The sequence below is a fragment of the Xiphophorus couchianus genome, chromosome 12, assembly GCF_001444195.1.
Source record: "Xiphophorus couchianus chromosome 12, X_couchianus-1.0, whole genome shotgun sequence".
NCBI classification, from domain to species: domain Eukaryota; kingdom Metazoa; phylum Chordata; class Actinopteri; order Cyprinodontiformes; family Poeciliidae; genus Xiphophorus; species Xiphophorus couchianus.
The window spans coordinates 29,324,278-29,349,865 of NC_040239.1; the positions used below are offsets into that span (position 1 = coordinate 29,324,278).

Consider the following 25,588-nt stretch of genomic DNA (forward strand, 5'->3'; position numbering starts at 1 on the left):
GACGCCTCTGGCTGAAGAGTGGACACAATTTTTGTTGTATTTCCTATGGGCAGAGCACGTTTTTATCGTCGGGGTGTGTGTGTGTGTGTGTGTGTGTGTGCACCCCAGCATGTTGTAATTTGTGCTTTGATTTCTCTTCTGCTCCTGCGTATTTAGCGGGAATTAACATAATTGTGGTTAATTACCACAAAAATGGCCTCGTGGGCTTATCTTTACATAGAGGACAGCGGGGAGAAATGGACTGATCCCCTGTGGATCCGAAACTCGTCTCCTTCTGAACACAGTTAATCACAACATACTTACTTGTTTGAAGCCCAGAAAGATATGATACAATTTTGTGCATTTTAACAGACATTTTAGTGGACATTTCGACGTGCACATGCTCAGTAGAGAGCAAATACTTTCCACTTAGTGAGCAGGATCAAGCAGTGTGTCCATGACAGATAAGCAAGTCATTAGCTCCATGCTTAAACCGTCATATTTAATTATCCCATAAAGGATTTTAATTCACTGGACAATCATTGTTGAGATACTGTGCCTGACGCCACATATTAATTTACTAAATAGAATTAAAAAAGACCAACTGTGTTTTTAACACGTCAATAAGAACTGATTCTAATGAAGAGCTCTGTCTCTGGAGTTTTGGCTCAAGAAAAACGATTTCATACGTTTTTAATTAACCGGGGCGTATCAGTGCCTCGGATACTCCCCTGACCTCAAAACAAATATGACGTTTGTTATCAAGTGCGCCAGAGTTTCTGGGCAGGGAGGTTACTCCAACTGTCGATGACTTAAGTTTAGGACCCTAAATAGCCTAAATGCCTTATATTTGGGCTCATTTTCATTGTTTTTAGTTGTGTCGTCTAACAAAAAACAATTTTTAAGTTAACAAATATAAAGTAATTGTGGTGGATCACCAATACCTGTTCAGCAAATACATTATCTCTGTAATGAAGCATTTCATCCTGTGGACCAAATGCTAATTCTCCTGGTCATGGAGCCTAAGTTACATTCAAGGAATGAGAGGAATATAGTGAAGATATACTGTATTTATTCACAGATTCCCAACATCATCTCAATTGTAAATTGAGTAATTATATAGAATCTAGTCACAAGTAAACATTATTTTTGATTAGCTATTGTTTAAGGAAGTAAACCAACATGGAAGCCAAGGGCTTTGAAGTTGTGGTATGTAACTTTTATGAAAAATATGTTTTACATATTTGTCTGTTGTGACATTATGGTATGAAACAATCTGTGAAAAAAATGGCGCTTCTCTGCCCTCTCCCAGTGCTAACTAAAAACAACCAATCAGAGCCAAGAGGCGGGTCTTAGCGCTGTCGAACCCTCTCCTATCTTCTCCCCACAGCAGAGCCTGTTGTGTTAGCTCAGGTCAGCTAGCATGGCCGCAGATGACAGAGGATCATTTGTTTTCCTATAATGGTGATTTGCTTCTCCGTTATTAGCACAGTGGGCAGTGCGAACATGAGGATCGATCGCCATCGCTAAGTCCCTCCACTTGGCTCTGATTGGTTGTTTTTGGTCGGGAGTGGTGCATTTCAGGAGGTGGAGGAGCTCGAGCACTTCACAGGTTATCTGTCTCCTAACATAATGTCAGGACATGGCGACAGTTTCAACAAATGTGTAAAGAACTCATCACTCCTTTACACACAGCATAACTAACTCAGCTCTCAGAAACACACACAAACAAAATAGGAGGATAATAGATTTTTAAGCTTTTATCATAACATCTTCTTAATCATTGGCTTGTGATCATCTCAAGGGTGTCATTCTCTTTTCCGAACGGTGACATTTTTTAGATCCGTGCATGAATAGTTTTGTGAACGTCTGTTATTGTGAATTCCTGAAGGCTACATTGTTTCACATTGATGTGAATCTGCATTTGCTTTTACACAATTTTTCTGTTTCTTTTAGTAGGAATGAAGGTTTTTGTTCTGCTTGTTCAGATTTTCCAATGGTCACCTGAACTTGAACTTGTTTGTCTTGAATGGAGGTTTCTTCATACACTTGCACGTTGTCACTGCTGCTGTTCTTCTACAGTGTGAGGATACAGAGAGAAGCATATGATGATAGTTTTAGACACAGAGACAGACAGATTAGGAATCAAACACTGACTTTGCAAGAACAACAGGCATCTGTATTACCAGGGAAGGCTGGGTAACGATCACACATCATACACAGAAGTAGAGGCGAGTAGATCGATCCAAAATATCGATGCCAAGTCAGTATCAGTGTCGGATTGATAATAGTGTGGTAAGTTTGATACTGTAGCTTCATATTCCCTCTTGAATTGTTATTCTTTTTTGTGGTGAAGATTCTCAAGGAGACCTAAATGCTTTAGATTTCCTCTGAAATGATATTATTTTTGTGCTTTGTCTTAGGCAAAATGCACCCAGTTTCTTTATCTTTTTCTGTTGTTTCTGTTTATCAAGTTAATATATTATTGCCGACACCTTTACACTTTGTCCAAATTTTGCCCTAGGTTTTAACAAAATAATTCAAAGGGAAAAACAAAACAAAAACACAAACACCGGGCAGTCAGAAGTTAGACGTAGCAAACCCAAATCATAAAAGGTATCTGTATCGATACTGGCCCCGTATTCACTTCTTATCGGATCGATACCGATATGCAGTATCGCACGCCTCGACACAGAAGATAATCATCCCTTCATCTAACCACAGCTTTGCTTCTGTAGTTCCGGTATGACCAGAGATGTGTGTGCGTGTGTGTGTGTTGCAGGTACCATGTGTGTGTGACCATCCTGATCTACTTCCTGCCGCTGCTGATGATGGGCTGTGCTTACCTTGTGGTGGGCCTGAACCTCTGGGCCAGTGAGATCCCAGGAGACTCCTCCGACCGCTACCAGGAGCAGCTCACTGCCAAGCGCAAGGTGCCCTCCATCCCCCGCATTTCTGACTTCAGATAACACTCCGTTCGTGTTATCTGAATGGGGTTTTTTTCTTATTCATGTCTGTACTTTCCATCTTTCGGCAGCAGTGGCTGAAAGTCTTGTTGCGTTTGTTTTGTTTTGAGATAAAATAATGATGCTTGTGCCACAAAACTGACGCCAGCGCTCGTTGCTTTCATGTCGTGCTGCTGGTGCTTTTCCAGCCCACCTGTTGTCCGTTCTTTTCAAATAACTACAGCCACTTTACCCACTGCTTTGCTTCAGCCCATTTTCACCAACATACCTGGTACTTTCTTTGCAGTCATTTTCACAGCTCATTCTTTTCCCAGTGTCTTTAAAATTATGGATGATGGCCTTGCATAGACATGTAGAGATTAGTAGACTTTTGGATTCTTATCTTGAAGCGCTACCATTGTTACACTTTTCAAATGGTTATTTGTTTTTAGTAAAGGTTAGTCGTCTTTGAATGCACATATTTTTCCAGTCAGTAAAACACTGATCCTCTGCTCTAATGAGCCAGCCTCTCACATCTGTTTCATCTCTCAGCATTATTTTCAGGTCATTGACAGTCAGCGGAGTCAGTTGTTGTCTGTTCTCACTAATGATGCGCCTACAGACTAACATTTTCATGTTGCCAGTGGAGAGTTCAAACCAACAGAGATTTTCTCTCTCTCTTTTTTTTTTCTTGACTGTAAGTTTTGTTGCAACCTGTTAGGCAAACCGAGAGGTTTGCCTTTGGAAACAGAGTGAGAGCTGAGTCCTCAGCGGAGATAAATCAATGAATCACAGCTTTCCTTGTACAGAGCCAATTACATTAACAGAAAACCGACAACACCAGCAGTAACATTGTTGACAGTAATGTCTCTCTTCTTTAATCCTTAATATAATTAAGCAAAGATTTGGGTTTCTGTTGTCCGTAGACTAAGGTCCCGTTTACGTGAAGCAGCACTTCCTTTAACCTGCAAGGTTTTTTGTTGCGATCCAGCCTTTTGTTTACACACCAATGACAGGTGTCACTCACACTCAGCTTTTGAAACCAGGTCAGAGTGTAACTCTGCATGTATGAAAACACACACGCGCAGAACAGGGTTTATTCTACGCATTCACGATCAGAAAACAACAAATAGAATGGCGGCTAGCGTTGTGCTACTTAACCTGTTTTGATAAGCACAATATCTGACAAGGAATGTGTTAGCTGAACACTTTGTTCATGGGAAACGGGTTACTGTTTAAAATGAGGTAGAAGCTAAGGGTCGGAAGTGCATGAGCGTTCCATGACATGCTAAAAATGCGCAATCTAATGGCCTGGCATGACAACTACAGCTGACCCCAGGTGTCTTAGTGGTTGCCATCTAAACATGGAGCCTTTTCCGAATCAGCATCCGAAAATACCATCAGATTCCAGGCAGTGGTCTCGTGTAAACGTAGACTAACTCTCTGAAGGAAAGGTAAACAGTGACGTTGGGACGGTTCTCCATCGTTTGTTCCCTAGATGTTCTCAATCTTTCCAGCTCTTCTGGAAGTAAAGTCCTTTACAACTTCAAGGACCTTAGTGGAATCCCCAGTCTTAGTGTGAATGCTTGCGGATCGGTCTGTTTCCAGCCCAACAGGATCTAAAGATTTGGGTGATGATTTGGTTGCATGAAATCATTTTACATCTTAGTTTGTACAGGATGTAATGAGTGCGTATAATTTGAGGCTTAACCGCACATGCAAACTTTTCCTAAAAGTTATCAGTAAAAGCAACCAGACTGTTCAAATCAAGGGTTCCAACATTTTCAGATCGTATCCTGCCGCAGAAAAATGGTTCCTGATCGCACTCTCGTTCTGTCTTTTGTCCAACAGGTGGTGAAAATGATGATTGTAGTGGTGTGTACATTTGCCATCTGCTGGCTGCCCTTCCATATCTACTTCCTGCTGCACCAGTTCTACCCTGAGATGTTTGAAGAAACGTACATCCAGCAGTTTTATCTGGCCATCATGTGGCTGGCCATGAGCTCCACCATGTATAACCCCATCATTTACTGCTGCCTCAACGACAGGTTAGTCAGCACCTCTGCACATGCAAATCTGTTATTCATACCTCATTATCATAAAGCCTCACATGTTTACCATGCAGTCTCAGCGAATACTGATTTGAAAACAGCTTGAAGGCGAACAGATTCCCTCACATAGGTTTGTATGTTTGTGGTGGTTATGATTTGGTCTGTGCGTTTCTTTGAAGAACTTTGAAGGATGCTCTTCAACTTATTCATAATGAGTGTTTCTATACAGAAGTAGTGGAATCTCATCTCAGGGCGGAAGCAAAAATGATAGCGTATGCATTCATTTCTATTGACAGGAAAATATCAGAGTGGCTCTTTCAAAGCAACCAGCTGATCTGAAATGTTGAAGCAAAATGCTGATTTCCAAACGTTGAACTCATGATGTTTCAGCTACAAATCAGAAACAAGTGAGAGTTGCTAAATGAGCCGAGTGGCCAGGCTAACTACTTTTAGCTTATTCAGCAAATGTGATTCCATGTCCCTCTTTGTCCATTAACTCTCTTTTGTAAAAGCCAAAAACTATGTCGAGCGTTAAAACAATTTTTGGAAAATTGAAAAAGTTATTTCAAACTTTGCCATTTCCACCAATCTTTACTAAAGAGATCCATCAAAAATGCACATATGAAACACTGATGGAAACACAGTTTACAGTGTCCCGTGAACAGAGCAAGTAACTAGAAATCACTATTTATATTTGCCTTTGATTGCAGTTGATAAATTACACATATGCCACTATTGTATAAATTATTTTAATGTCATGAGGAGATACCTCAGGTAATTAGGATTACGCTTCTACATAGCTGGTGCTGTAGCATACACAGTTTGATCACCAGGTTTTTAATTATCAGATGTTCTTGAACAAGTTGAAAAATGGCATGGCTCTGTACTCATGAACAATGGCTTCATTTAAGCCGGATTAGAACACTGAATTCATCCCAATGCACACTCACTGTACACAGACGGGTCTGTATTCGCTTCAAAAACTCAGGACTTGTTCTACAGATTACTATTGCTCACATTCAGACCCATGTCACCCACCACACACACATTTTTTGACACACCAACGTACACTCCAAAACATGAAAGACTTCAGCGACAAGTTGCTGTAAATTCAGCACGGCAGAGAGAGACTGCTCATGCTCACTTTGGAATCACTTGTTCAGGAATCTGTCAGCACCCAGAAAGCTTCCAAAAACAGAGAGGATAAACACCAAACTTTCTAAACGATCTCAGGAGCTGGTTAAACGTGAGGAGTGGGCGTGGGGAATGTAGCGCACGTGGCATCCAACTTCTGAAATATCAATCCAAAGTCTTGATTTTCTCGCAAAACAAAGACAGATGGTCAGCTCTGTTTGTTGTCTTTAATCGTCGCCCTTTGTTCTCTCTTCCAGCCACTTGTCTTTGTGCATCTGGTGAAGTGAGATTTCACACTTAGTTGTGTTCTCCAAGGAAATTCATTCAGTCCTAATAAGGCAGACATGTGGGTTGGATCAGCCTAGGCTGAGTCACTGTTTCCGTCCAGGTTATCAGCAGGTTTTGGCTCATTTCAAATAAAACCTGTGATCCATCAGCATCCCCCCCCCCCCCCCCCACTTCTCTGTGATAGGTGGTTTTTTTATCTTCTCATCCTTTTTTTTTTTTTTTACAAAAAACCCTCCCTTTATTTGTTCACATCTTCTCTCACTGTAAAAACCTTTGAACTAAAGATCATCCCCGAATATTCTCTGATTAAGTGGCATGTCAAAGTTATTTTTGTCTCTCTTCTAACAGCTTTACAAGTGTTAGCAGACACAGAGACGCTTTGGTTAGACTGCTTGTGCTGTCAGGCAGTTGGAGAACTGCTATTGCCATTTATTATTATGTTTTACTCATCTACTGAAGAGTTCAGTAGTAATTCATCAAGGTGGAGCTAATGTAAACACCGTGTCCAAGTCGTCTGCCTGTGTAAGCTGACATTTTAAAGCTTGCTTTCTAAGCTAAACTCTGTGAATAATCATCCACTGGATACAACCCAACAAACCACACAGAGGCAGTGGATTCAGAATCTAGAAATTACTGTTTCATTTAAATAAAACTATCTGAACCAAACTGACCACTTAAATTTGACAAAATCAACAACAAAAAGATCTGAAAGGACGCAAATGTGTTTTAACATAACACACATGTTTGATGAACCAAGCTGGTCACGTATTTCCTTTTAGTGCAGAGACTGGACTAATCTGTTTGAATGTATTATTAACCATAATATAGAGCTCAGTCTTTGTATCGAGCTAGTCTAACATTAATTTATTAATCTGGGATTAACAAAGTAAAACCAAATCTAAAGGTGTTACTTGCTGTATATCATGTAAACGGTCGATTCCAGTTATGAAAATGTCCGTGTTTTAAAGCTTCCTTACAAATTCTATGAATAATGAATCACTGAATGCGCCACATCAGGTCACCCATGCTTCCAATTTATGGTGTTATTGTGATTATTATTTTACCAAACAAGTGTCCCTATCCACAGCCAGAAAAGTGCAGCCTTGTAGTAATTTAGAGTCATTGTCCACTGAGGACATTTCATTTCATCCATTAAATTAAATATCTGGATCTTTAGCCGCTAATTGGGCCATTATGCTCCCTTACTGCAGCAAAAGCATTTAAATTAGGCCGTACATGTTGAACGTAGCAGAATCAGACGGTAATCTCGTTTGTGTTTTTCCACTTTAGGTAATGTGTTTCCCTCCTGTACACACTTATAATTGGTTATTTGTCTATGAAATGACAAAGAACTTGGACAAAAGCCACATATAAATGTAGTTTTGAGAAGGCTCCAGTTTTCAGATCACATGTGACATCATTGCGTACGATCAACATATGACAGCATCATTCAACTTAAAGCGCATTTACCTCAGGAGGTGTTGCAGCCAGTCACAGTCACACCCAACGTCGACTCTTCCAAGCGCCAACAGCTTCACAGACATTTTAAAATCCGGACTTGGATATTTTCAGTTTGATGGAAGTTCTCTAAAAGTGGAAAATCTAAATGGGAACTCCAAAGGGTTTCTCATCAGCCGGTCTTCTTTTCAAAATTTAATATGGCTGCCTGTAAGTAAAAGATAAAGGTGAAAAAAACATCTGGTTTAAAAAAATTTTTATTTCATTTTCTGACTAATTGTTTCTCTAAAACTCCTGCACCTACTCAGTATAATCTCCTTTAAAGGACATGTAGCCAACTGCTCAATAGAGCAAAACAGAGAAACGGTTACTAGCTTGTATTGCTGATAATTGCTGGCTTGGTAATGGTGAATGTCAGTTCACAAATCCCACCAGTTTTCAATAGCCAAGAGTGAAACTTTTCCGTGTCAGCTGACGGCAACAAAAGTTGAAAATGTTTCCACTTCCTTGTGTTGTGTCATTAGCCCACATGTGCACATCAGCGAGCTCAAATTTTCACACATGAATTACACCAGCCGCTCGGTTGGACGAGGACAGGCGACTGTCACCTCAAGTTCCACAGGAAATGAATGGAGAGGGACATTTCCAATTTAACATTCAAAGCAAAATCACTTCCTGGATATAAAAACCTGAGTAACTGCGAATCTTCAGACATGTTTGGTTTGAGACACTAAAATATTTTCTTAAGCATTTTTTGAAAACGTGCGTACATATGGGCAGTTGCCCAGGGTGGCATGAGAAGTGGGGGGAACACCCAAGAACTATAAAATAAACTAGAAAATTTCTGAAGAAATTTAAGCAGGGCTTGCCAAAGTGTGCCTGTCGGTTGGCACACTTTGTGGGCGTTCTGATGCTACAAATTAGCATCAATGCTAAAGTAAGCTACAATGTACTCAATAGCATGTGGAGATTGACAAACATGTTGAGTAACATGGACTTATGCCATTCAGTATGTTGAAATTAGTGTACAAGTTAAAATGAGCCAAACTGCTAACATTAGCCAAAATGCTGTCAGTAGCATGTGGAGCATCACTCCATTCAGTGTACTAAGCATGGCTAATAAATAAGGAAAATAGCTAAAAGCTTCTTTTAGGGAAAAGGCTAATGCTAATGGGGGCAGTGAAATGCAAAGGTTTGTGCTAAGGTTAATTCACTGTCTTGTGCAGCAGGGCAGTGCAATAACCTGAGAGAAAAAAGATAGTAAAGGCTAATATTAGTTAGCACTACCCTGAGAGGAATATTTAGGCTTTTATTTTGAAATTCTGTTACAAAACTTAACGCGGTGTCACTGTTGCTCCCCGTGATTAAGCTCATAATTACAACCCTCTGTACTGAATAGCTCTCTGATAGCAGACGGTGTCCATAAACAAGTTTACTAAATATTGTACAATAACTGAAAACAGAGATGTAACTTCTATCATGAATATAGATTAGCCAAAAACCCTCCAAATTACAATGAAATACTTCTACTTCTGGTGGGCGATGGAAGTAATACCCTTAATCGTTTCCCCAGTAAGCCTCCCAGGAATAAGGTTGATAGAATGTTCAATTCCAATGGTATCAATGACATCAGCAGTTATGACGTCACTCTATGATACCACAAAGGAGTCTCTCTCTTGAATGTAGCTCGCAGACAGAGTTTTCTCAGACCTGTTCCACAGTTCTATCGCGACAGATCACTCTTCAGAGCACGTTCGAAATTAATTGAAACAAGCGGAATATCGATTCCAGATATTACACGCCTTTCAGAGAAGCAAGAAATTACCAGAACATCGACATGAAGCAACAACAGATTGTTTGTGAACATGAAGCTTTTCCAGCTGAGCTTTCATGGGTCGACATGATGGACCTCAACATCCAAGTCGACTACGACGCTGTCATTTCTTTTGAAGATGACAGCGACAGCCCCATTAAGCCGGAAGATAAATCAGCAGAGATCCAGGGGGAATCAGGTCCTTCTGGCAACTTTGAGAGTCCAACATCATTGGAAGTCAAGCAGGAAACAACTCCCTCTGCTGGCTTCGAGATCACCCCCTCAGTGGAAGTTGTGGAAGAAACAAGCCAACACGTCATCGATCTCACAAAGCAGGTAGATGATCTTAAAAACGAGTTGCAGAGTAAGATTTTTTATCTCCATGAGGAAAGAGACCGAAGGATTGCATATCAGGCTGAAGTCAAATCACAGCAGGAGGAGATTGAGAAACTGCAACAAATGGTGGTAAAAGAACATCACCTGCGAGTCAAACGTGAACATGAAAGAAACGTGCCAGAGATTAAAGCTGTGGCAAAGGTTTCTTGCTCTACCAAAGTTACAGCTGACAAGACCATCCTTCAACAGCTGGAGTACTTCAAGAGGGAGGCTGAAAAATATGCCTCCCGCAACAAAGGTCTGATAGAAGTCATGGTAGAAGAATACAGAGTGAGACTTAAATATGAGGAGCAGCTCAAAAGTCACACTGAGCAAGCTTCCAAATTCAAAGCACAGGAGGAAACGGTGAAATCTCTGCAGGATCAGGTTGCAGACCTGAAGGTGAAGTTAAAACTTGCTCTGGAAAACAACCGTCCTAGAGTCTCCACCCAACCAGAGGTCCCCCTGCAAACAGAAGGCTCCCTACAACCAGAGGAGTCCAAGGAAAGACAGACCTCCAATCAATCAGTGAGGTATGAGGAAAGACAGACCTCCAATCAATCAGGGAGGTACGAGGAAAGACAGACCTCCAATCAATCAGTGAGGTACGAGGAAAGACAGACCTCCAATCAATCAGGGAGGTCTAACGAAATACAGACCTCCAATCAACCAGGGGTCTCCATGCATAGTCTGGCTCGGCCTTTGCACCGACCCACACCCAGGTTGCAATCAGAGGAGTCCACGCAAAGCCAAACCTCCACACAAACATGGAGGTCTGAGGAAAGACAGACATCCATGCGACCAACCTCCACTGGTTGCATGAAGGGGCTTCATGTTGGCGTTGGCGTGAAGGCCAATCTATGCCCGGCTCGGCCTTTACGCCGACCCACACCCAGGTGGCACTAACCTAGGTCACTATCCAAACCCAGGTTTGCTAACACTCGGCATTAATTGCTTGATTAATTGATCTCTCTAAATTGTCCTAAGGTGGGAATGTGTGTGTGCAAGGATAAGTGTGTTAGATGATGAATGAATATTTGTTAAAAGTGTCTGACAGTAGAATATGAAACAGAGAATCTGCGAAAATCCATCTAGCTCTGCTACTGTCCAGAAACATCCAATCAGAACCAAAAGGCAAACCTTTGGTTCTGATTGGTTTCTAATGTGTTGAATGTGTCTCAGCACATTCAACACATTAGACTACTAGTGTACTGCAGCTACACAATTGGCAGATAAACACCCTAATATTATATCATCATTGTTTATAATGATTTAGAAAACAAAATGCTGTACAGGTTTGTCAAAACTATTTCGACCCATATTAGAACTTAGCATTGATTTCCTTCATTTTAGTAGCTGTGATTTTGCCTAATCCACACATTTTCAATAACCCTACACAATACTACCCTATTCCTAACCCTAACCCTATCTAAAACTTAATTAGCATCTTACCTCTAAATGTTACCCCTGACCCAAACCAATGAGTCCATCATATTAGGACCAGAGTTTGGTCCTAATATGATGGAACTAATGCAGTGTTTCTCAATTCTGGTCCTCAGGCCCCCCTGCCCTTCATGTTTTAGGTGTTCCCCTTCTGCCACACACCTGGATTGAATCTGTGGGTGATTAACATGCTACTGCAGTACTTGATGACTGCAGAAGAGGTCATGCTGTTCTGGAACAGCTATTCTGAAACAGAGACACATCTAAAACATGCAGAGCAGGGGGTTTAAGGACTGGAATTGAGAAGCACTGACCTAATGTGACACTGGACATATAATGGTGCGTTCACACCAAATGCGTTTTGAGCATCAGGCACAGCTGGTTTGCATTCAAAGTCTATGTGGAGGCGCGTCGAGGGCTATTGCATCGCGCTTCAAGCCTGTAGAGCGGCGCAATTTGAACCGTTTGGAGCGTTTGACACATCTAGCGCATCCAACGCTTCACATAGACTTTGAATATAAACCAGACTCGCCTGACGCTCAAAACGTGTTTGATGTTAATGCATCAGTAGAATGTTCAGTTCTACTGGTAACAATGACATCAGCAGTGATGACATCACTCTTTGATGCATCAAATGAATCTCTCTCTTGAGTGTAGCACACACGCTGTTTTTCAGACCTGTTCCTGTTTCAGAGTTATAAGTTATGAATCTTTTCCAGGAGTATTGTTAAAATGATTTGAAGGCACAGAATCAGCCCAGTACAGGTTCACATTCTCAGGTTAGAGAGACTCACCTGGTATAAAGTTAATTTTTTGGTACTGGAATCACACCGAAGATAAATTAGTTTAATCAAAGTATGTCATGAATATGTGTGCATGTACTCCATCTTAAGTCCAGAGCACACTAGATTTTTGTTGCTTTTGCCACCACTAGATGATATGCATATAAGATATAACATAAACAGCACCATTCAGAGATGCAATGAGTTTATAGCAGTTGTTCCACCATGTCTGTAGTTCTGACGTTCTGCCATCACTGTGGTTCTAAAGAGCAGTTCAGAGAGGCAGACTAAACTCTGTCTAGTTTGGGTCTAACTGACACTGTTTTGTGTCAGTTAGACTTTTGTTTTGAGTTAAATTTGACTCGTTTTTTGTTAATTATGTCGCCACAGTTACTCGAAATGCCAACAAAAGTAATAGCTCCCCTCACGGGATTGAGCCGCACGTTTTGATGTATATATTGTGAGGGGGCATGCAGCGATACGAGCCGCATTAACGGTAGTAGGAAGCGGCAATTATTTTGAGGTGTAGAACAATAGGGGCCAGTTGTTCCCTGAACAAGTTTGGCACTACTTGTTTGCATGGCTAGTGGAGTAAGTTTCCCTTAGTTGCTGTTGGGTATTGTGAGACTAGATTATTTACTTTCTGCTGCCACAAAAAAAGAAAAATCTGATAATTTCTTGCATTTTAATTGCTTGGGGCTTGCCCAGGGCACCATTTCTGCAAGAATCACAATTGCGTGCATATTTGTATTTCCAGCTTAGTACGATTAATCGATTTGGCAGCAGTACTTCAATAGGACTACAGTGACAAGCTGTAATATTTTGCAGCTTACCGTATTTCCCGGACTATAGAGCGCACCTCACTATATGCTGTACCCACAAAGTTTTTAAAAAAAACTGGAAACGTACATATTTAAGCCGCACCGGGCTATAAACAGCTGGCATCTCCGTTGCTCTCAGTTTTCCACAAGGACCCAGCAGAGGGCTGTGTCCTTAAAAATCTGCTATTAAGGACGCAGCCCTGCGTCTCCAATGCCGAACCATGGATTTGTTCACGCCGAGCTCACGTGCAGCGGCTATCGATCTGTACTACCAGATCGATAGCCTTCAACTTAAAAGCGGCATCATAGGAACTTCTTTGTGTGGTTTGCATGATGAGTTTGAAGAAATTTCTCCGTCGTGCCTGCTGCTAGCATGTGCTTGTTCTAAATGAAAATCAGCACTTTCTTCTTTGATTTCCAATTTTGACTTCCAATGATTCACTTCCTGCTATAGAGCCCCCTGGTGGTTGAAGAAAAATCCACAGAAAAGCAGCACCGGGCTATAAACCGCATGGTTCAAAACATGGGAAAAAAGTAGCGGCTTATAGTCAGAAAATACGGTAATTAACTAATTGTATTCTCTGTCCTTCAGGTTCCGTGCTGGTTTCAAACAAGCCTTCCACTGCTGCCCCTGTGTCCCTCCAGGCTCTTATGAAGGCCTGGAACTGAAGTCTACTCGGTACCTGCAGACCCAAACCAGTGTTTGCAATCGAAGCCGGATGGAGACGATCGTTTCCACTGTCCTTCGTGCCGGGGAGGACGCGGAGCATCCCAAGGTCAAGGCTAGAGGAGGCCTACTGGGAGGGGCCGCCGTTGGCGTGCAGCCACACAGTCCCTCCCTGGACCTGACTTCGAACGGCTCGTCGTCAAGGAGCGTCTCCAAAACTGTATCTGAGACGTCCAGTTTCTTCTCCAATAACAACCTGCAGGAATAGTCCTGCTTTTCACCAGACAGTAGTCAGAGTGCGTGAGTTGACTGTTCACACGGTTGCTTTTGTCTTTTGAGGGATTCGGGTGGAGTATTGAGAGAGTGTGTGACTTTACTTGCTGGTGCCTGTTAGTTTCTGTGTGTGTGTTTTAAAGGAAAGTCGTCCTATTGATCTGTGTCCTTATTCTCTGAGCACTGCCATCAGCCACAGCCCTACTGAAGAAAAAAAATAATTCATAAGGATTCATGTTTATTGTACACTAAAGCCAAACGGCAGCAAATCAAGATTAGCACATTCCAGTATGAAGGCCAAGCAGAAGCTGCAGCTGAAGCTGTCATCTCCCATCTTCACAGCTTCCGATCGTCAATGCCGCTTCCTCTCAGTGCAGAAAAGAGGGGGCGGGGCTCACAGGTTCTCAATCACACAAGCCATGTGACTTCACACAGTCTATTTTGGACCAGAGCCGCCGTATAGCATGAGACGAGCGTGATGCAGGCAGGGCCTGGCTTTAACGGAGGGGCTTCTCTGAAAGACGAGAAATTCTTCACACGTCTAGCTGAGAGAAGCCTCTGACGACAGGAGCGCTCCGACGTTTCCACCGTGAGGAACAAAGTATCAATTCTGAACTTTAACAGAGAATTTTGGCGGTTGTTGTTCGTGTGTGGGCGTGTGTGCGTGTGTGTGTGTGTGCGCCACTTGATCCGAATGCTAATTCTTATCAGCCTGAGCAGGACCGCATTGGGAATCCACCGTGCAGAATGTGTGTCTCCCCAAAAGAGCACTCTAAAGATCCCCTGTGGGCTTTTCTGAGAAGTTCTGGCAATCAGTGCAGACACCAGCAGCGACTGGCTCATCTTTCATCTGTCAAAACATTGACTTCAACAGCTAGCAGCACCGTTTCTGAAAACAAAGGGTTTTTTTTGTTGATATTTTTTTTGACGTTGGAAAAGTAACAGCAGGATGGATTTCACCTGAATCCAAACCGCAGATCAAAGACAACCGTATTTCAGAGTCCAACAGATCTAAACAACTCGTAGAGCCCGGCGAGGAACTCACCGGTTCAGAGTTCTTGGCACCCTGCTCAGTGTTTATCGAACACTTAATTACGGGATTAGAGTAGAGCGATCTTACAGACTGTGAAGGATTTACAGTGAGTAGCTGCTGTGTCTTTATGTGCTTTGGCAGGATTACGTTTACACCTCACACTGTGTCTGGAGCAAACGTCTCCTTGCTTCTGACATCCTGTGTTTGAGGTGTAGATGATGATGACTTCTGTCATGTAGTCATGTTTATAAAGTGTAAATTAGCCAACCGAGAAGGACTATCAGGGCCGAAAGTCTTTGAGCATCTTTTGGCCTGGATTGTTAAAAGTCCGTAGTGTGTAGCTCTTTAACATGCAGCCGTGTGCCTTGCTGCTTAGCATAACGTCTGTGAGAGGCTGACAGGATCACAGCAGCAGCTCAGGCTGCTGTTGTCCAGAGAAACGAGGCTGTGAGGCGAGGAGCCGCAGACACCCACCGGGACAGTCTGTTACATCCTACAGCATTAACACCCCACTCCCCACATTCATTTATATTCACATAGTAATATGACCGGTGGGTTTAGAGTTTATGCTTTGCTGCACTGTTCTTACTCAAACTCTTAAAAAAAAAGACTTTAAGGTATAATGTGATATAGTATTAATTGTTTAAATGTGATATCTATGGAAAAGGTTACTACGTTGTATTCTTTCATAGTTTCACTTCTCATAAATGGTCGGTTTGATTAATTGATGTCTGAATGTTGTACAAATCTCCTGCAGTGTGTTTACTGGCTAAATCCACAAGATTTACATATTTGCTTTGTAAAAGAAAAAAAGAGACAAGACATTAGCTAGGCATTAGCTCACATACTGCAGTGCCTCCAGTGAGGTGTTGATGTCTCAAATCTAGATTTTGTTCACATAAGGGAAATGGCTTTATGTTTGCATCTTTTTATAAATGATATTTTACAGATATAGTCGGCTTACATCCTGTTTTTAAAATGGGTACTGCTGGAAAAATCTGAAAATGCCACGTAAACATCCACACATAAACACCAGTCACAACAGACTATACAGTTAGTTATTTTAAACAAGAATGTCCTGATAGGGATTTTTGTCAGATGGTTTGGGAATAGGTATGTGGTAATACCGACTTCAATTTTTTCTTAAATTACTAGAATCCAGTTCATGTATGTGCTCAAAACAAATTACACTCCACATTTAGTCGGTGTAAGAATATGCCAATTATAAGCACCATAAAATGCTCTTCATTGATGAAAGAGGTGCGTCCTCTTCAGCAGTCTACAATGAACTCCTGTCTTAAACCTGCTAGTTTTATGCTACATAACTCGCTAGGCTAAAGTTTGCAATGCTAACTTTGTGAGTTAACTTTAGCATGCTAACTCACTGTTTGGATATGACTTGGTGATCATTCTGCTCCTAACACAGTTCGCTGTCACTCTCGTAAAATGTGTGTGCACAAACCGTACGGAAAAGCAAAGTTCTTCACCGCCATAAAACTCAACAGTAAGAAGACAGAGAAGGTGACGTGACACAGAAAGTAGAAAAAAACTTTAGAATCTAAGCAGAAAACTCAACAGCATAATGTGCCAGGAACTCCCAGTGAAAATGATTAAAAACTGCCATGTCATCCTTTGTTTCTGTCTCAACTGTTGTGAAACGGTTACAAACCAACTCTGTTGAAATGACAGTAAATTTAACCTGTCAATCAATGAGGATTTAAAACTACATGGAGGTGACTTGAGGCTATTCAGAAGCCCTGGGGGAATAACCTGCTTTTATATGAGTCAGTTTCCAATTTAATATGTGAGTAAAAGCATCAATTTTAGGAGATTTTTGGAATACAGTTGAACACGTTGGGCGATGAAGACTTAAAGGTTGGCCTTTTTTCTAAATAGATTATTCTGTCATCCATGTGGTAGCAATTGCATTTGTGATCCGATTACAAAGTTAGAAATACCTTACACTAGCAAAAAGAGAACATACAGAACTGTACTCTAAAATTGATATCTTGGTTCACCCATTCACGCACACATTCATACGCTGTGGAGCGATGGTGGCAAGGGTGGTAGGAGTTCGCCCCGTAATCGGTGGGGCGATGGAGTGAGGATCAAACCAGCAACCAACTGGTTGAGCCGGGTGTATGCCCACTCCACCCACCTCTGCCTACTTCACCCACCTTGCCTGCTGGTGGTATCGCCGGTGCATGGCGACCTTGTTTCCGTCAGACTGCCCCAGAGTCTGACAGACTATCTACTATCTAGTAGCTTGTCACCATCGGTATGTATACGTGAATGGGTGAATGACTGATACTAAAGTCATTCATTGAAGCACTTTGAGGTCCTCTGGAACTGATAAGGCGTTATACGAGTACAGACCATTTGCTGATGGTGCCAAGCTACTGGATAGTAGCCACAGCTGCCATGGAGCAGTCTGATGGAGTGGAGACTGCCATGCACTGACACCACCAGGTCCTCTGACCTCCATCAGCAGGCAAGGTAGGTGAACTGTCTTGCCCAGAGGCAGACAGAGCAATTGCGGGACGAACTCCTACAATCGTTGCCACCATCACCTTAGAGACAATAGTAGAGAGGTTGGGATATTGCAGCACATCCACAGCTGTCTTGTGAGTCTGAAGAAGGTTTATTACTTTGACCCCTGTGGTATTGTGTAAGGTTTTGAATGTTTTTAGGTCTATCTAGTCCTTGCATAACTGAAGCAAGTGCAGTGTCCGATTCTCACACAAAGTCAACCTCATTCCTTGTGTGGGTTGGACTTATCCACGGTAGTTCCTTGTCACAAACCCTGTTTGATGCTGTTGATGGCACAGTCATAGAGACGAGGTGTCTGATTTGCTTACTTCAGGGTCTTTGAGTTTTGAAGATAAGATGTGATTCTGTTGGTGTCTTCCAACCCTGTCCTTCAGCATGTACTTTAGAGGTTCACAGCCAAGTGCAAAGTCACCCTCTAAATCAGAGGTTTTGGACCAGAAAAGGGTTTATTGCCATCCAAATGTCAGGGGGTTGATCTTTGTTTCAAGCAGTGGAGCTTAGATATCTTGGTGTCTGGTTTATGAGGGATGAGAGGATAGACAGATTGAGGCCGCTTCTAAATAAATGCGAGACGTCCTCATTCTATCTGTCATGGTAAAGAAAGCTAAGTTGAAAAGCAAAGTTCTTAGATCCATCACCTATAGTCATGCTACATGGATGATGACTGAAGGAACGAGGTGCTGAAATAAACGTCCTCTTAGTGGCCAAGTGACATTTGTTCTACGTTCGGAGTACAGATGCTGCTTCTAAGTACTAAGATGAAGTGGTTTGGATATCCTAACTTTTGAAGACTTTTATGGCCAACTCACTGGCATAATATGGACAATCCACAGTCATTTTGTCTTCAACAGTCTTTGGTGCAGATAAAGTTTTTGATACGAGTCTGACATTTTCTGCTGGGGAAACTCACAAACAAGTCAACATTGGATGTGTTTTCTCTGAGAAAAGACAAAATAAGTCCCTGCTGATTTTTTTTGACAAGATGTGATTCACACGTTATTAGAGTGTGAATCATTCTAATAACGATGACTCTATTGTCATCCACTTTTTTGCCAAAAGGTTTAATAAAAGTATGAGTTGTGCAATTATGTTCCCAAGATATGCCATTTATCTGTCTTGAATGGAGTCTCTATCAGACTAGAGACTGCAAGGGAAGGATATGTAGTTTTGTTTGTAAACTAAAAGGAAAAATGATTCCTCATCTCCTATAGATTGTGATAAATGGTCTTGATGATCCATTCTGTCGTCTGTGTCATGCGGAAAGGGCAATTGTGTTTGCAGAAGCTCTGCCAAGAACCCCACTTCTTTCCACTGACTAAAGCTCTTGAAAATATCTTTACCACATGTCTGAGGAGTGGGTTTGACATCAATACGTGTTGAAGTACACTACAGCTCATCATGAAAAGCTGCTACAGTCAAATATAACCCTCTTAAGCTTTCTTTGTTCATAAAAAAAGCATTTGAAAACCTGTCTCCATCCTTGACTTGAATATGAAAAACACTTCATGTTTTCTAACTAAAATAATTAAAATAATTGAAGTGAAAGAAAATATTGTGTAATTTTACATTTGACCTTAGAGATACAACATCGCTCGTTAGACCATCTGCTAGACTTGTTAGAAGCTCAGCATTATTCTAATTTAACCACAGAGACTCCACAGTCTGTGCCAGGGAATAGAACTGGCTTTCTGTGGTGTTTATTTTCCAAACCGGACCGGCGGTCCTGATGCCGCCAGCGCTGTCATGCTGCTCAGAGAACTGGACGGGGAAATATATCATCTTTCAGTGTAATTATTTCAGTGGGTCAGCTACAGTGGTTGTGCAGAGTGCGGCTTATCAGCGCAAGTTGTGACAAAAAAACATTATAAATAAAAATTAAACTGATCAAAAAGTATAAAAATTAAGCGGTTTGTTTTAAATATGTATATAAAAAAGTCTGTTATTTTGGTGGTTATTAGCATTTACAAATAAAATGGTATTTCTAAGTCATTAATAATCATGTTTAGGTTAAATTATGAAGTTAAAAAATAGTATTTAATACCTAGTAAAGTACAACTAACAAACCCCAGAGATACTGACACAAGTTTCATACTCTGACTTAAAGATACAGTATGTACCTTTTATTTTTAAACAATCCATTTTTTACATATCTGTTCAAATAGATAATACTGTATGTGAAAAAATCTCCCCAGTCTTCTCCCAGTGCTCACAGTATGAACTGCAGAAATACACCACTCAGTCAGAAACAACCAATCAGAGCCAGGAGGAGGGTCTTGACGCTGTCAATTACTCTTGTGCTCACACACTCCCCCTTGCTCTTTGCTAAACTACAGGTGGTTCACCACAACATAGCCTGCCACCAATGCTAAGGCTGGTTAGCATAGCCAATGACGACGGATGGTTTTTCTGCAACGGCAAGTTGTTTCTCTGCCATTAGCACATTGAGCAAAACCTTACATGAGGTTGATTGACAGCACTAACACAATCCTCCTGACTCTGATTGGGTGATTTTGGTCAGAAGTGGTTCTCTACTCTTTACACTGATTATGTGTCATAATAGTTTTAATAAATATGTAAAAAGCATGTTCTTTGCAACAATTATGTACTGCAGCTTTAACCTTCTTAGCGCTTCCTTGCCTACTTGGAATATTTCACTTTTCTGCTTCATATAAGACCACAAAGCTAAACTGGATTCTTAGGTTAGCAGCTGATCTGACTGTTGTCTGTTTATTCCGGTCCATGGATTCACTATAAGTGACCTTTATCCCACAGGAAAACTTCAGGAGAAGAAACCCTTCACTCTACAAGCTGAGAGAGGCTTAACTACACAGTAATTTTTCTTAGATTGTTTTTTTTTTGTCAAAGAAGTGACTCTAAACAGAAAGGAGCCATCAAATTTGAAATTCAGCGATAGGCCTGCCATGATGTAACACACTCCTACTATCAGCATAGTCCAGCTGTCTGAGCCAGAGAGGAGTGTAGGAGTTGAATGAACACTGTAAACGATCCCTCCAGAAAGCAACCCCATCACCTGCGTCTAACCTTATCATGACCAGAGAGCCAGGACTGGCTCTGAGTCTGCCTCATGACTGACTGCACACTGTGTATGCTGCGCTGCAGACGGGTCGAGTGGAGTGGGTGAACGAGGGACTGGGGGCTTTAATGAATATGTAATCAACTTTGTTCCAACGAGTGCTTCTTAGACGAGCGTCCTTTTTAGCCTCTCGAGCACACAAACACGCGCTCTCACCCGGCCGCCGCTTGATGAGAGAAGCGGAGACGGAGAATACGGCAGATTGTTGCCGACGATCGGCACCAGGCAGCCTCCACAGTGGGGTGAATAGCCTCATCAGCACCATCTCTTCCTGGGTTGCTACCCATCCCTCGCTCTCCAGTCACGCTAATTACAGCTGAGGAGGGGAGAAGGCAACTAGCCAGGCAATATGTCTTTGTGGGGACTTTCCATTGACTTCCATTCATTTCTACAGCCTAAACCTTACACTTACCCTTATCCTAACCCTACCCATTACATACCTAACCCTAACCAAAACTCAATTCATACCTTAGTCCTAAATATGACCCCTGATCCAAATACAGCGTTTCCCCTTGTGGGGACCAGGCTTCGGTCCCCACAAGGAGCAGTGTGTCCCCACAACGTAGTATATGTCAGGAAAATGGTCCCCACAAGGTATTAGAAACAAACACACACACACACAGATGGTGCATGTGCCAGCAGATCCCATTGTTAAGGCGTATAGATGACACAAGAGCACACTGAAGTGTGTGTTAAGATCTACCAGTTGTATAAGTAGAGTGTCACACGAGTTCACCTTAATTACCTCATCAGTCATGGTGCAAGGAGGAAATTGCTGTTTATAAAAACAGAGATTGTTTTTTTTCCAGCAGAGGAAAATTATGGTGCCAGATCCCCAAACAGACAGTTTTCAAGGCTTTGAGCCACAACTCACAAATCAGGTCAAGCTAACAGCAGCAGTTCTTAACGTAGAAGTTGTTGCTGTTGAGAGGACACTCTTGGCTAGCCATTTTCAGGATCAGCAAGGAGAGAGAAAAAGTGAATTCTGTGGTTAGATATGTTAAAGAACAATGTATTTTATGAAGTCAAAACTTTATTTATTAAATAACCAGGGCAGCCGACAACAGGCTGAATGTATTAAAGGAGCGGTATTATGTAAAACTGACTGTTTGGAGAATTATATCCTCTTCTATTGTTATTTTCTCATTAAACACATACTTGGAGTGTTGCCTTGATTCTTTCATGCTTGTTTGAGAAATCCTTTAATGTCCTCAACCATTACGATGTGTAAAAGGCCTGGGTGGACTGAGCTCCGCCTTTGAGGCGCAGCTCCTCCTCCCTCTCCATAGCTCCACTCAGCCAGCCCCTTCAAACTAGCCAGCAGTAATTAGCAAACATGGCACATCTGAGCTTATGATAGAAGCTGCATCTCAGTGCAAAGCTGGCAAAAATGTTGTCAAAGGATTAATAGAGCAGCCATGCTGTGATGACTTCCTGAAGGCGGAGTTTCAAAATGCTTTTAAAGAGACAAGAGGCCCAATTTCAAGGTATTAAAATTCAAAGTCAAATTTCTTTTATGTCATATTTGATAATATAGGATTTTCATAACAACTGAAGTTAGCATAGTTACTTGGCACTATGTGCCAGGAACACACATAATACTTTAAAGCAAATTTGCTTTGTTTTATTTTTTCAAGCATTCAACCTTTAGCAGTTTTTGCACAAACTGGATTTGGAAATGCTGGCAATCTTTTGAAATTACCACAGCTAAAAATGTACATTCTCAAGGCTACATGACAGAGGCTGATGTTTACAGTTGGTAACGCTAATCTAAATCACTGTGCTAATCACTGAGATGCTAAAGCATTTGAAACAGATCTAAGCATTTTACCGCCTTCATGCCACATGCAGTCATTTAGATACATGTCAAGAATAACAAGTTCATCGTTTCAAAGACATAAATATGTCGCTTTTATGCCCTTCATGTCATAAATAAATCGGTGCTCTTGCCAGCAAGCAAGCTCAGCACTGGAGAGACACAAACTAATCTAAGAAATGTCCACTCATACTGCAAAAAATAAAGACTGAGACAGAATAAATAGTTGTAGCAACTGAGCTAAGTGCTATCTATTGATGTTAACAGGATGAAGTTAGTTCATGGCAAAAATCCATCAATTTGAAGTTGAACATGACTTTTCAGGCTAAATATAGTGAGATAGGGGACCTTTCTTCAATTGTTTATGTAAAACTCAGTTATTTAAGTTCAACCAATATAAAAATCCTGTAGTCAGTGTAGTGTGTCATATTTTATAGGCTAATTGTATTGTCTACTGTTGCCAGACGGGCAAAAAATATATATATATTACAAGTTTATTATCAATTCCATGCTTGGAAATGTACTATTCAGCCATTAGTCCAGCCCTCATAAACAGACACAGCTGCTTTGGTTTTACTTCACTGACATTTTACATGAATACACAAAACATTAATCAAATGTACAGTTGCTAATTGTTCCTTGTGGAAAATTAACTGCACAACCCCAGTTTCAAATGGCAACTCTAAATTATTTTGTATTTGCTTTAAATGAGTAAAATGCATGTAGACATTACACTCACATGCCCTAACATAAATAGTGAAGGCTGTTTGACTTCAGCAAGGCTAAAAAAGCATTTTTTTAAATGCTGCTAATTATAGTTCTTTAAGAGAAATTGAAGTCGGCTAAAAATGGGATGGGAAGGTCAAAGCTTTAGAAAACGTGTAGATTGGAAATCGGCTAGAAATATGCTGAAAGTTAAAAGAGCACGCCGGCGAGGAAGTCGTTCTTCAGGATACCAAAACATATCTTTTCATTAGGAATGTCAAAAGATCACAGCAGCCTAGCCTGTATGTATACAGTATGTTATCAGTGTTGCCTCCAGATTTTTGCTTCTGTAAAGAGACTTTAACAACCTGCAGCCATTTTCCTCTTTTTTTTTTGTTTCTTTATAGAAGCTAACCTCTCCCGTGAATCCCTTCGTAAAGCTGCTGCTGAATGTAAAGTTTTTTCTTCCTGGCTGAGAACCCGACCAGACCTGTGACTCAGACATGCGTGTTGTGTCATACAACCTATTCAGAATCAGATGTAAAGCGCAGGCTCAACAGCAGCTGGGGTTTGGACTGTGTCATTTAAGTAAAAGTGTTTATATTGCAGAGTCAGGTGTCGACTTTGTGTCATGCAGCGACATCTTATCGGTGCATTAGTGCCTCTTTCTACTCTGTGGGTCATATACCTGTCCTACAACATGCTGTGTCTTAAATGTAAAGATCAGTGCTTCTGCTGCACAAAGCCTTTAATCACTTCTGAGTTCTTCTGCATCCGCATGCTCTATCGCTTAGTTGCACTCGCCACGTCTTGCTTTGCAGGTTCCTATATTAGTCAAGCATGGTCAACATTATTTACCCAGGCTCTGCACTGCAAAAACACAATATTTTTGGTCTAGTTTCTAGTGTGCATTTATTAGTACACTTTAAATAAAACAAAACTAACTCAAGAGTAACATTTCAGTAGGAAATAGGAGCTTTTTTAAGTCTATAATTCCTTTAAATTGATGAAAAAGTTCTAGCTCACTGGCAGATTATTGCACTTAAAACATTTTTCAAGTTATAAAAGAACTTATCTGCATCTTTTCATCAGGATTAAGGAATTGTTGACTTGTGAAAAGTTGCTTGCAAGTGAAAAGTTACTTGCAACTTAGTTTTGTCGTATTTCTAATGTACTAAGATATTTGCACTAGAAATCGTCTAAGACGTCAACAGAGTTCACGTCTCCAGCAAGCAATCTCTCAGTAACCACGGGTCCACACCTTCTGTCCGAATCAAGCGTAGAATAAGATGCATTTTGAATTACTATCAATCATTTGCCTTTTGTTGCTGGAAAAACATTTACAAAAAACTATTTTTATATCCAATTGTAAAAGCTGTCCCTTAAAAACATTAATAGATTTATGGGAAAGGAGCACACAAAAATGTGACTCTTATTTATAGTGAGCCAGATAAATTGTTCTCCTGTTCTGGTAAACTGCAGCAGTCATTACCTTTTTTTAAAATTCGCTCCCGTAATTTGTTTGATCAGCTGGAACAAATAGAGTGAATGATTAAGAGAGCTTTCAACACAGGCTATTTGGGAGCCTAAAACTGTGACAAAGAGGATTAACATGTTTTATTACGTTCTCTTTAATACTGATAAATAAACGCTGCCATTGTAAATTCCTTAACAATAAACATTCCAGCCCTAAAACTGAGTATTATTACAGCCACATTCTTGTTGATCTTGGAGCTCCTCATTGAGTTTAACACACACACTCCTAATAACATCATATGCTGCTGCTGGAGGGTCAGATTCCAATCTTTCAGTTGTATGTAAGACTAAACACATTTACTTTGACACTTTGCATTAAATGAGCTGCAATGCTGGAAAAACAGTTACTATGTAGTGAGTGAGCAGATCCTCTAGTGAAATATTTCAAAAACCTGAAATCAATTTAAAGATTTTTCATAGTGGTGATATAAAACTGTTCAGACACAGCAATGCAAGCCTGATCGCAGTTTCGTGCAATTCTGCTGTTTCTGTCTTTCTCAGAATTTCCATATCTTTCTTCCCAGTGTGTAATCAAAGTAGAGGAAAGGTACTGTTTATCAGCTGTATGTATGTTTTCCAGTGCCAGTATTGCTCTGAAGTGACTGTACTGTGACTGACTTCCTGCTGTTACTGCTTTTCGTAGAGTTGCATTTTCTGCTCAATTTGTGTTTCAACTGTTCTTTCCTGGAAAACTTTACAGTGTACACCTGTGTATTAAAGAAAAAAACGTTTTGTCCAAGAACTGGTTAACAACAACAACTTGTGTGTGGCTCGTGTTTGGTTCATGGAACAACAAAAAGAAGTGTATTGAGTTTGAGGCTTTCT

The 25,588-nt window shown here is 41.1% G+C and overlaps 1 protein-coding gene across 2 annotated transcripts in view; it reads left to right on the forward strand.

Annotated features, from left to right (window-relative positions):
- Nucleotides 1–21,869, forward strand: part of tacr1a (tachykinin receptor 1a) — a 65,142-nt gene extending 43,273 nt beyond the window's left edge. For both annotated transcript variants that reach the window (XM_028033302.1, XM_028033301.1), the window contains exons 4-6: nt 2,762–2,912; nt 4,776–4,972; nt 13,682–21,869. In XM_028033302.1, the coding sequence (XP_027889103.1) occupies nt 2,762–2,912; nt 4,776–4,972; nt 13,682–14,024 (691 nt within the window). In that variant the 3' untranslated portion in view covers nt 14,025–21,869. The remainder of the gene's footprint in view (nt 1–2,761; nt 2,913–4,775; nt 4,973–13,681) is intronic.
- The last annotated feature ends 3,719 nt before the right edge of the window (nt 21,870–25,588 follow it).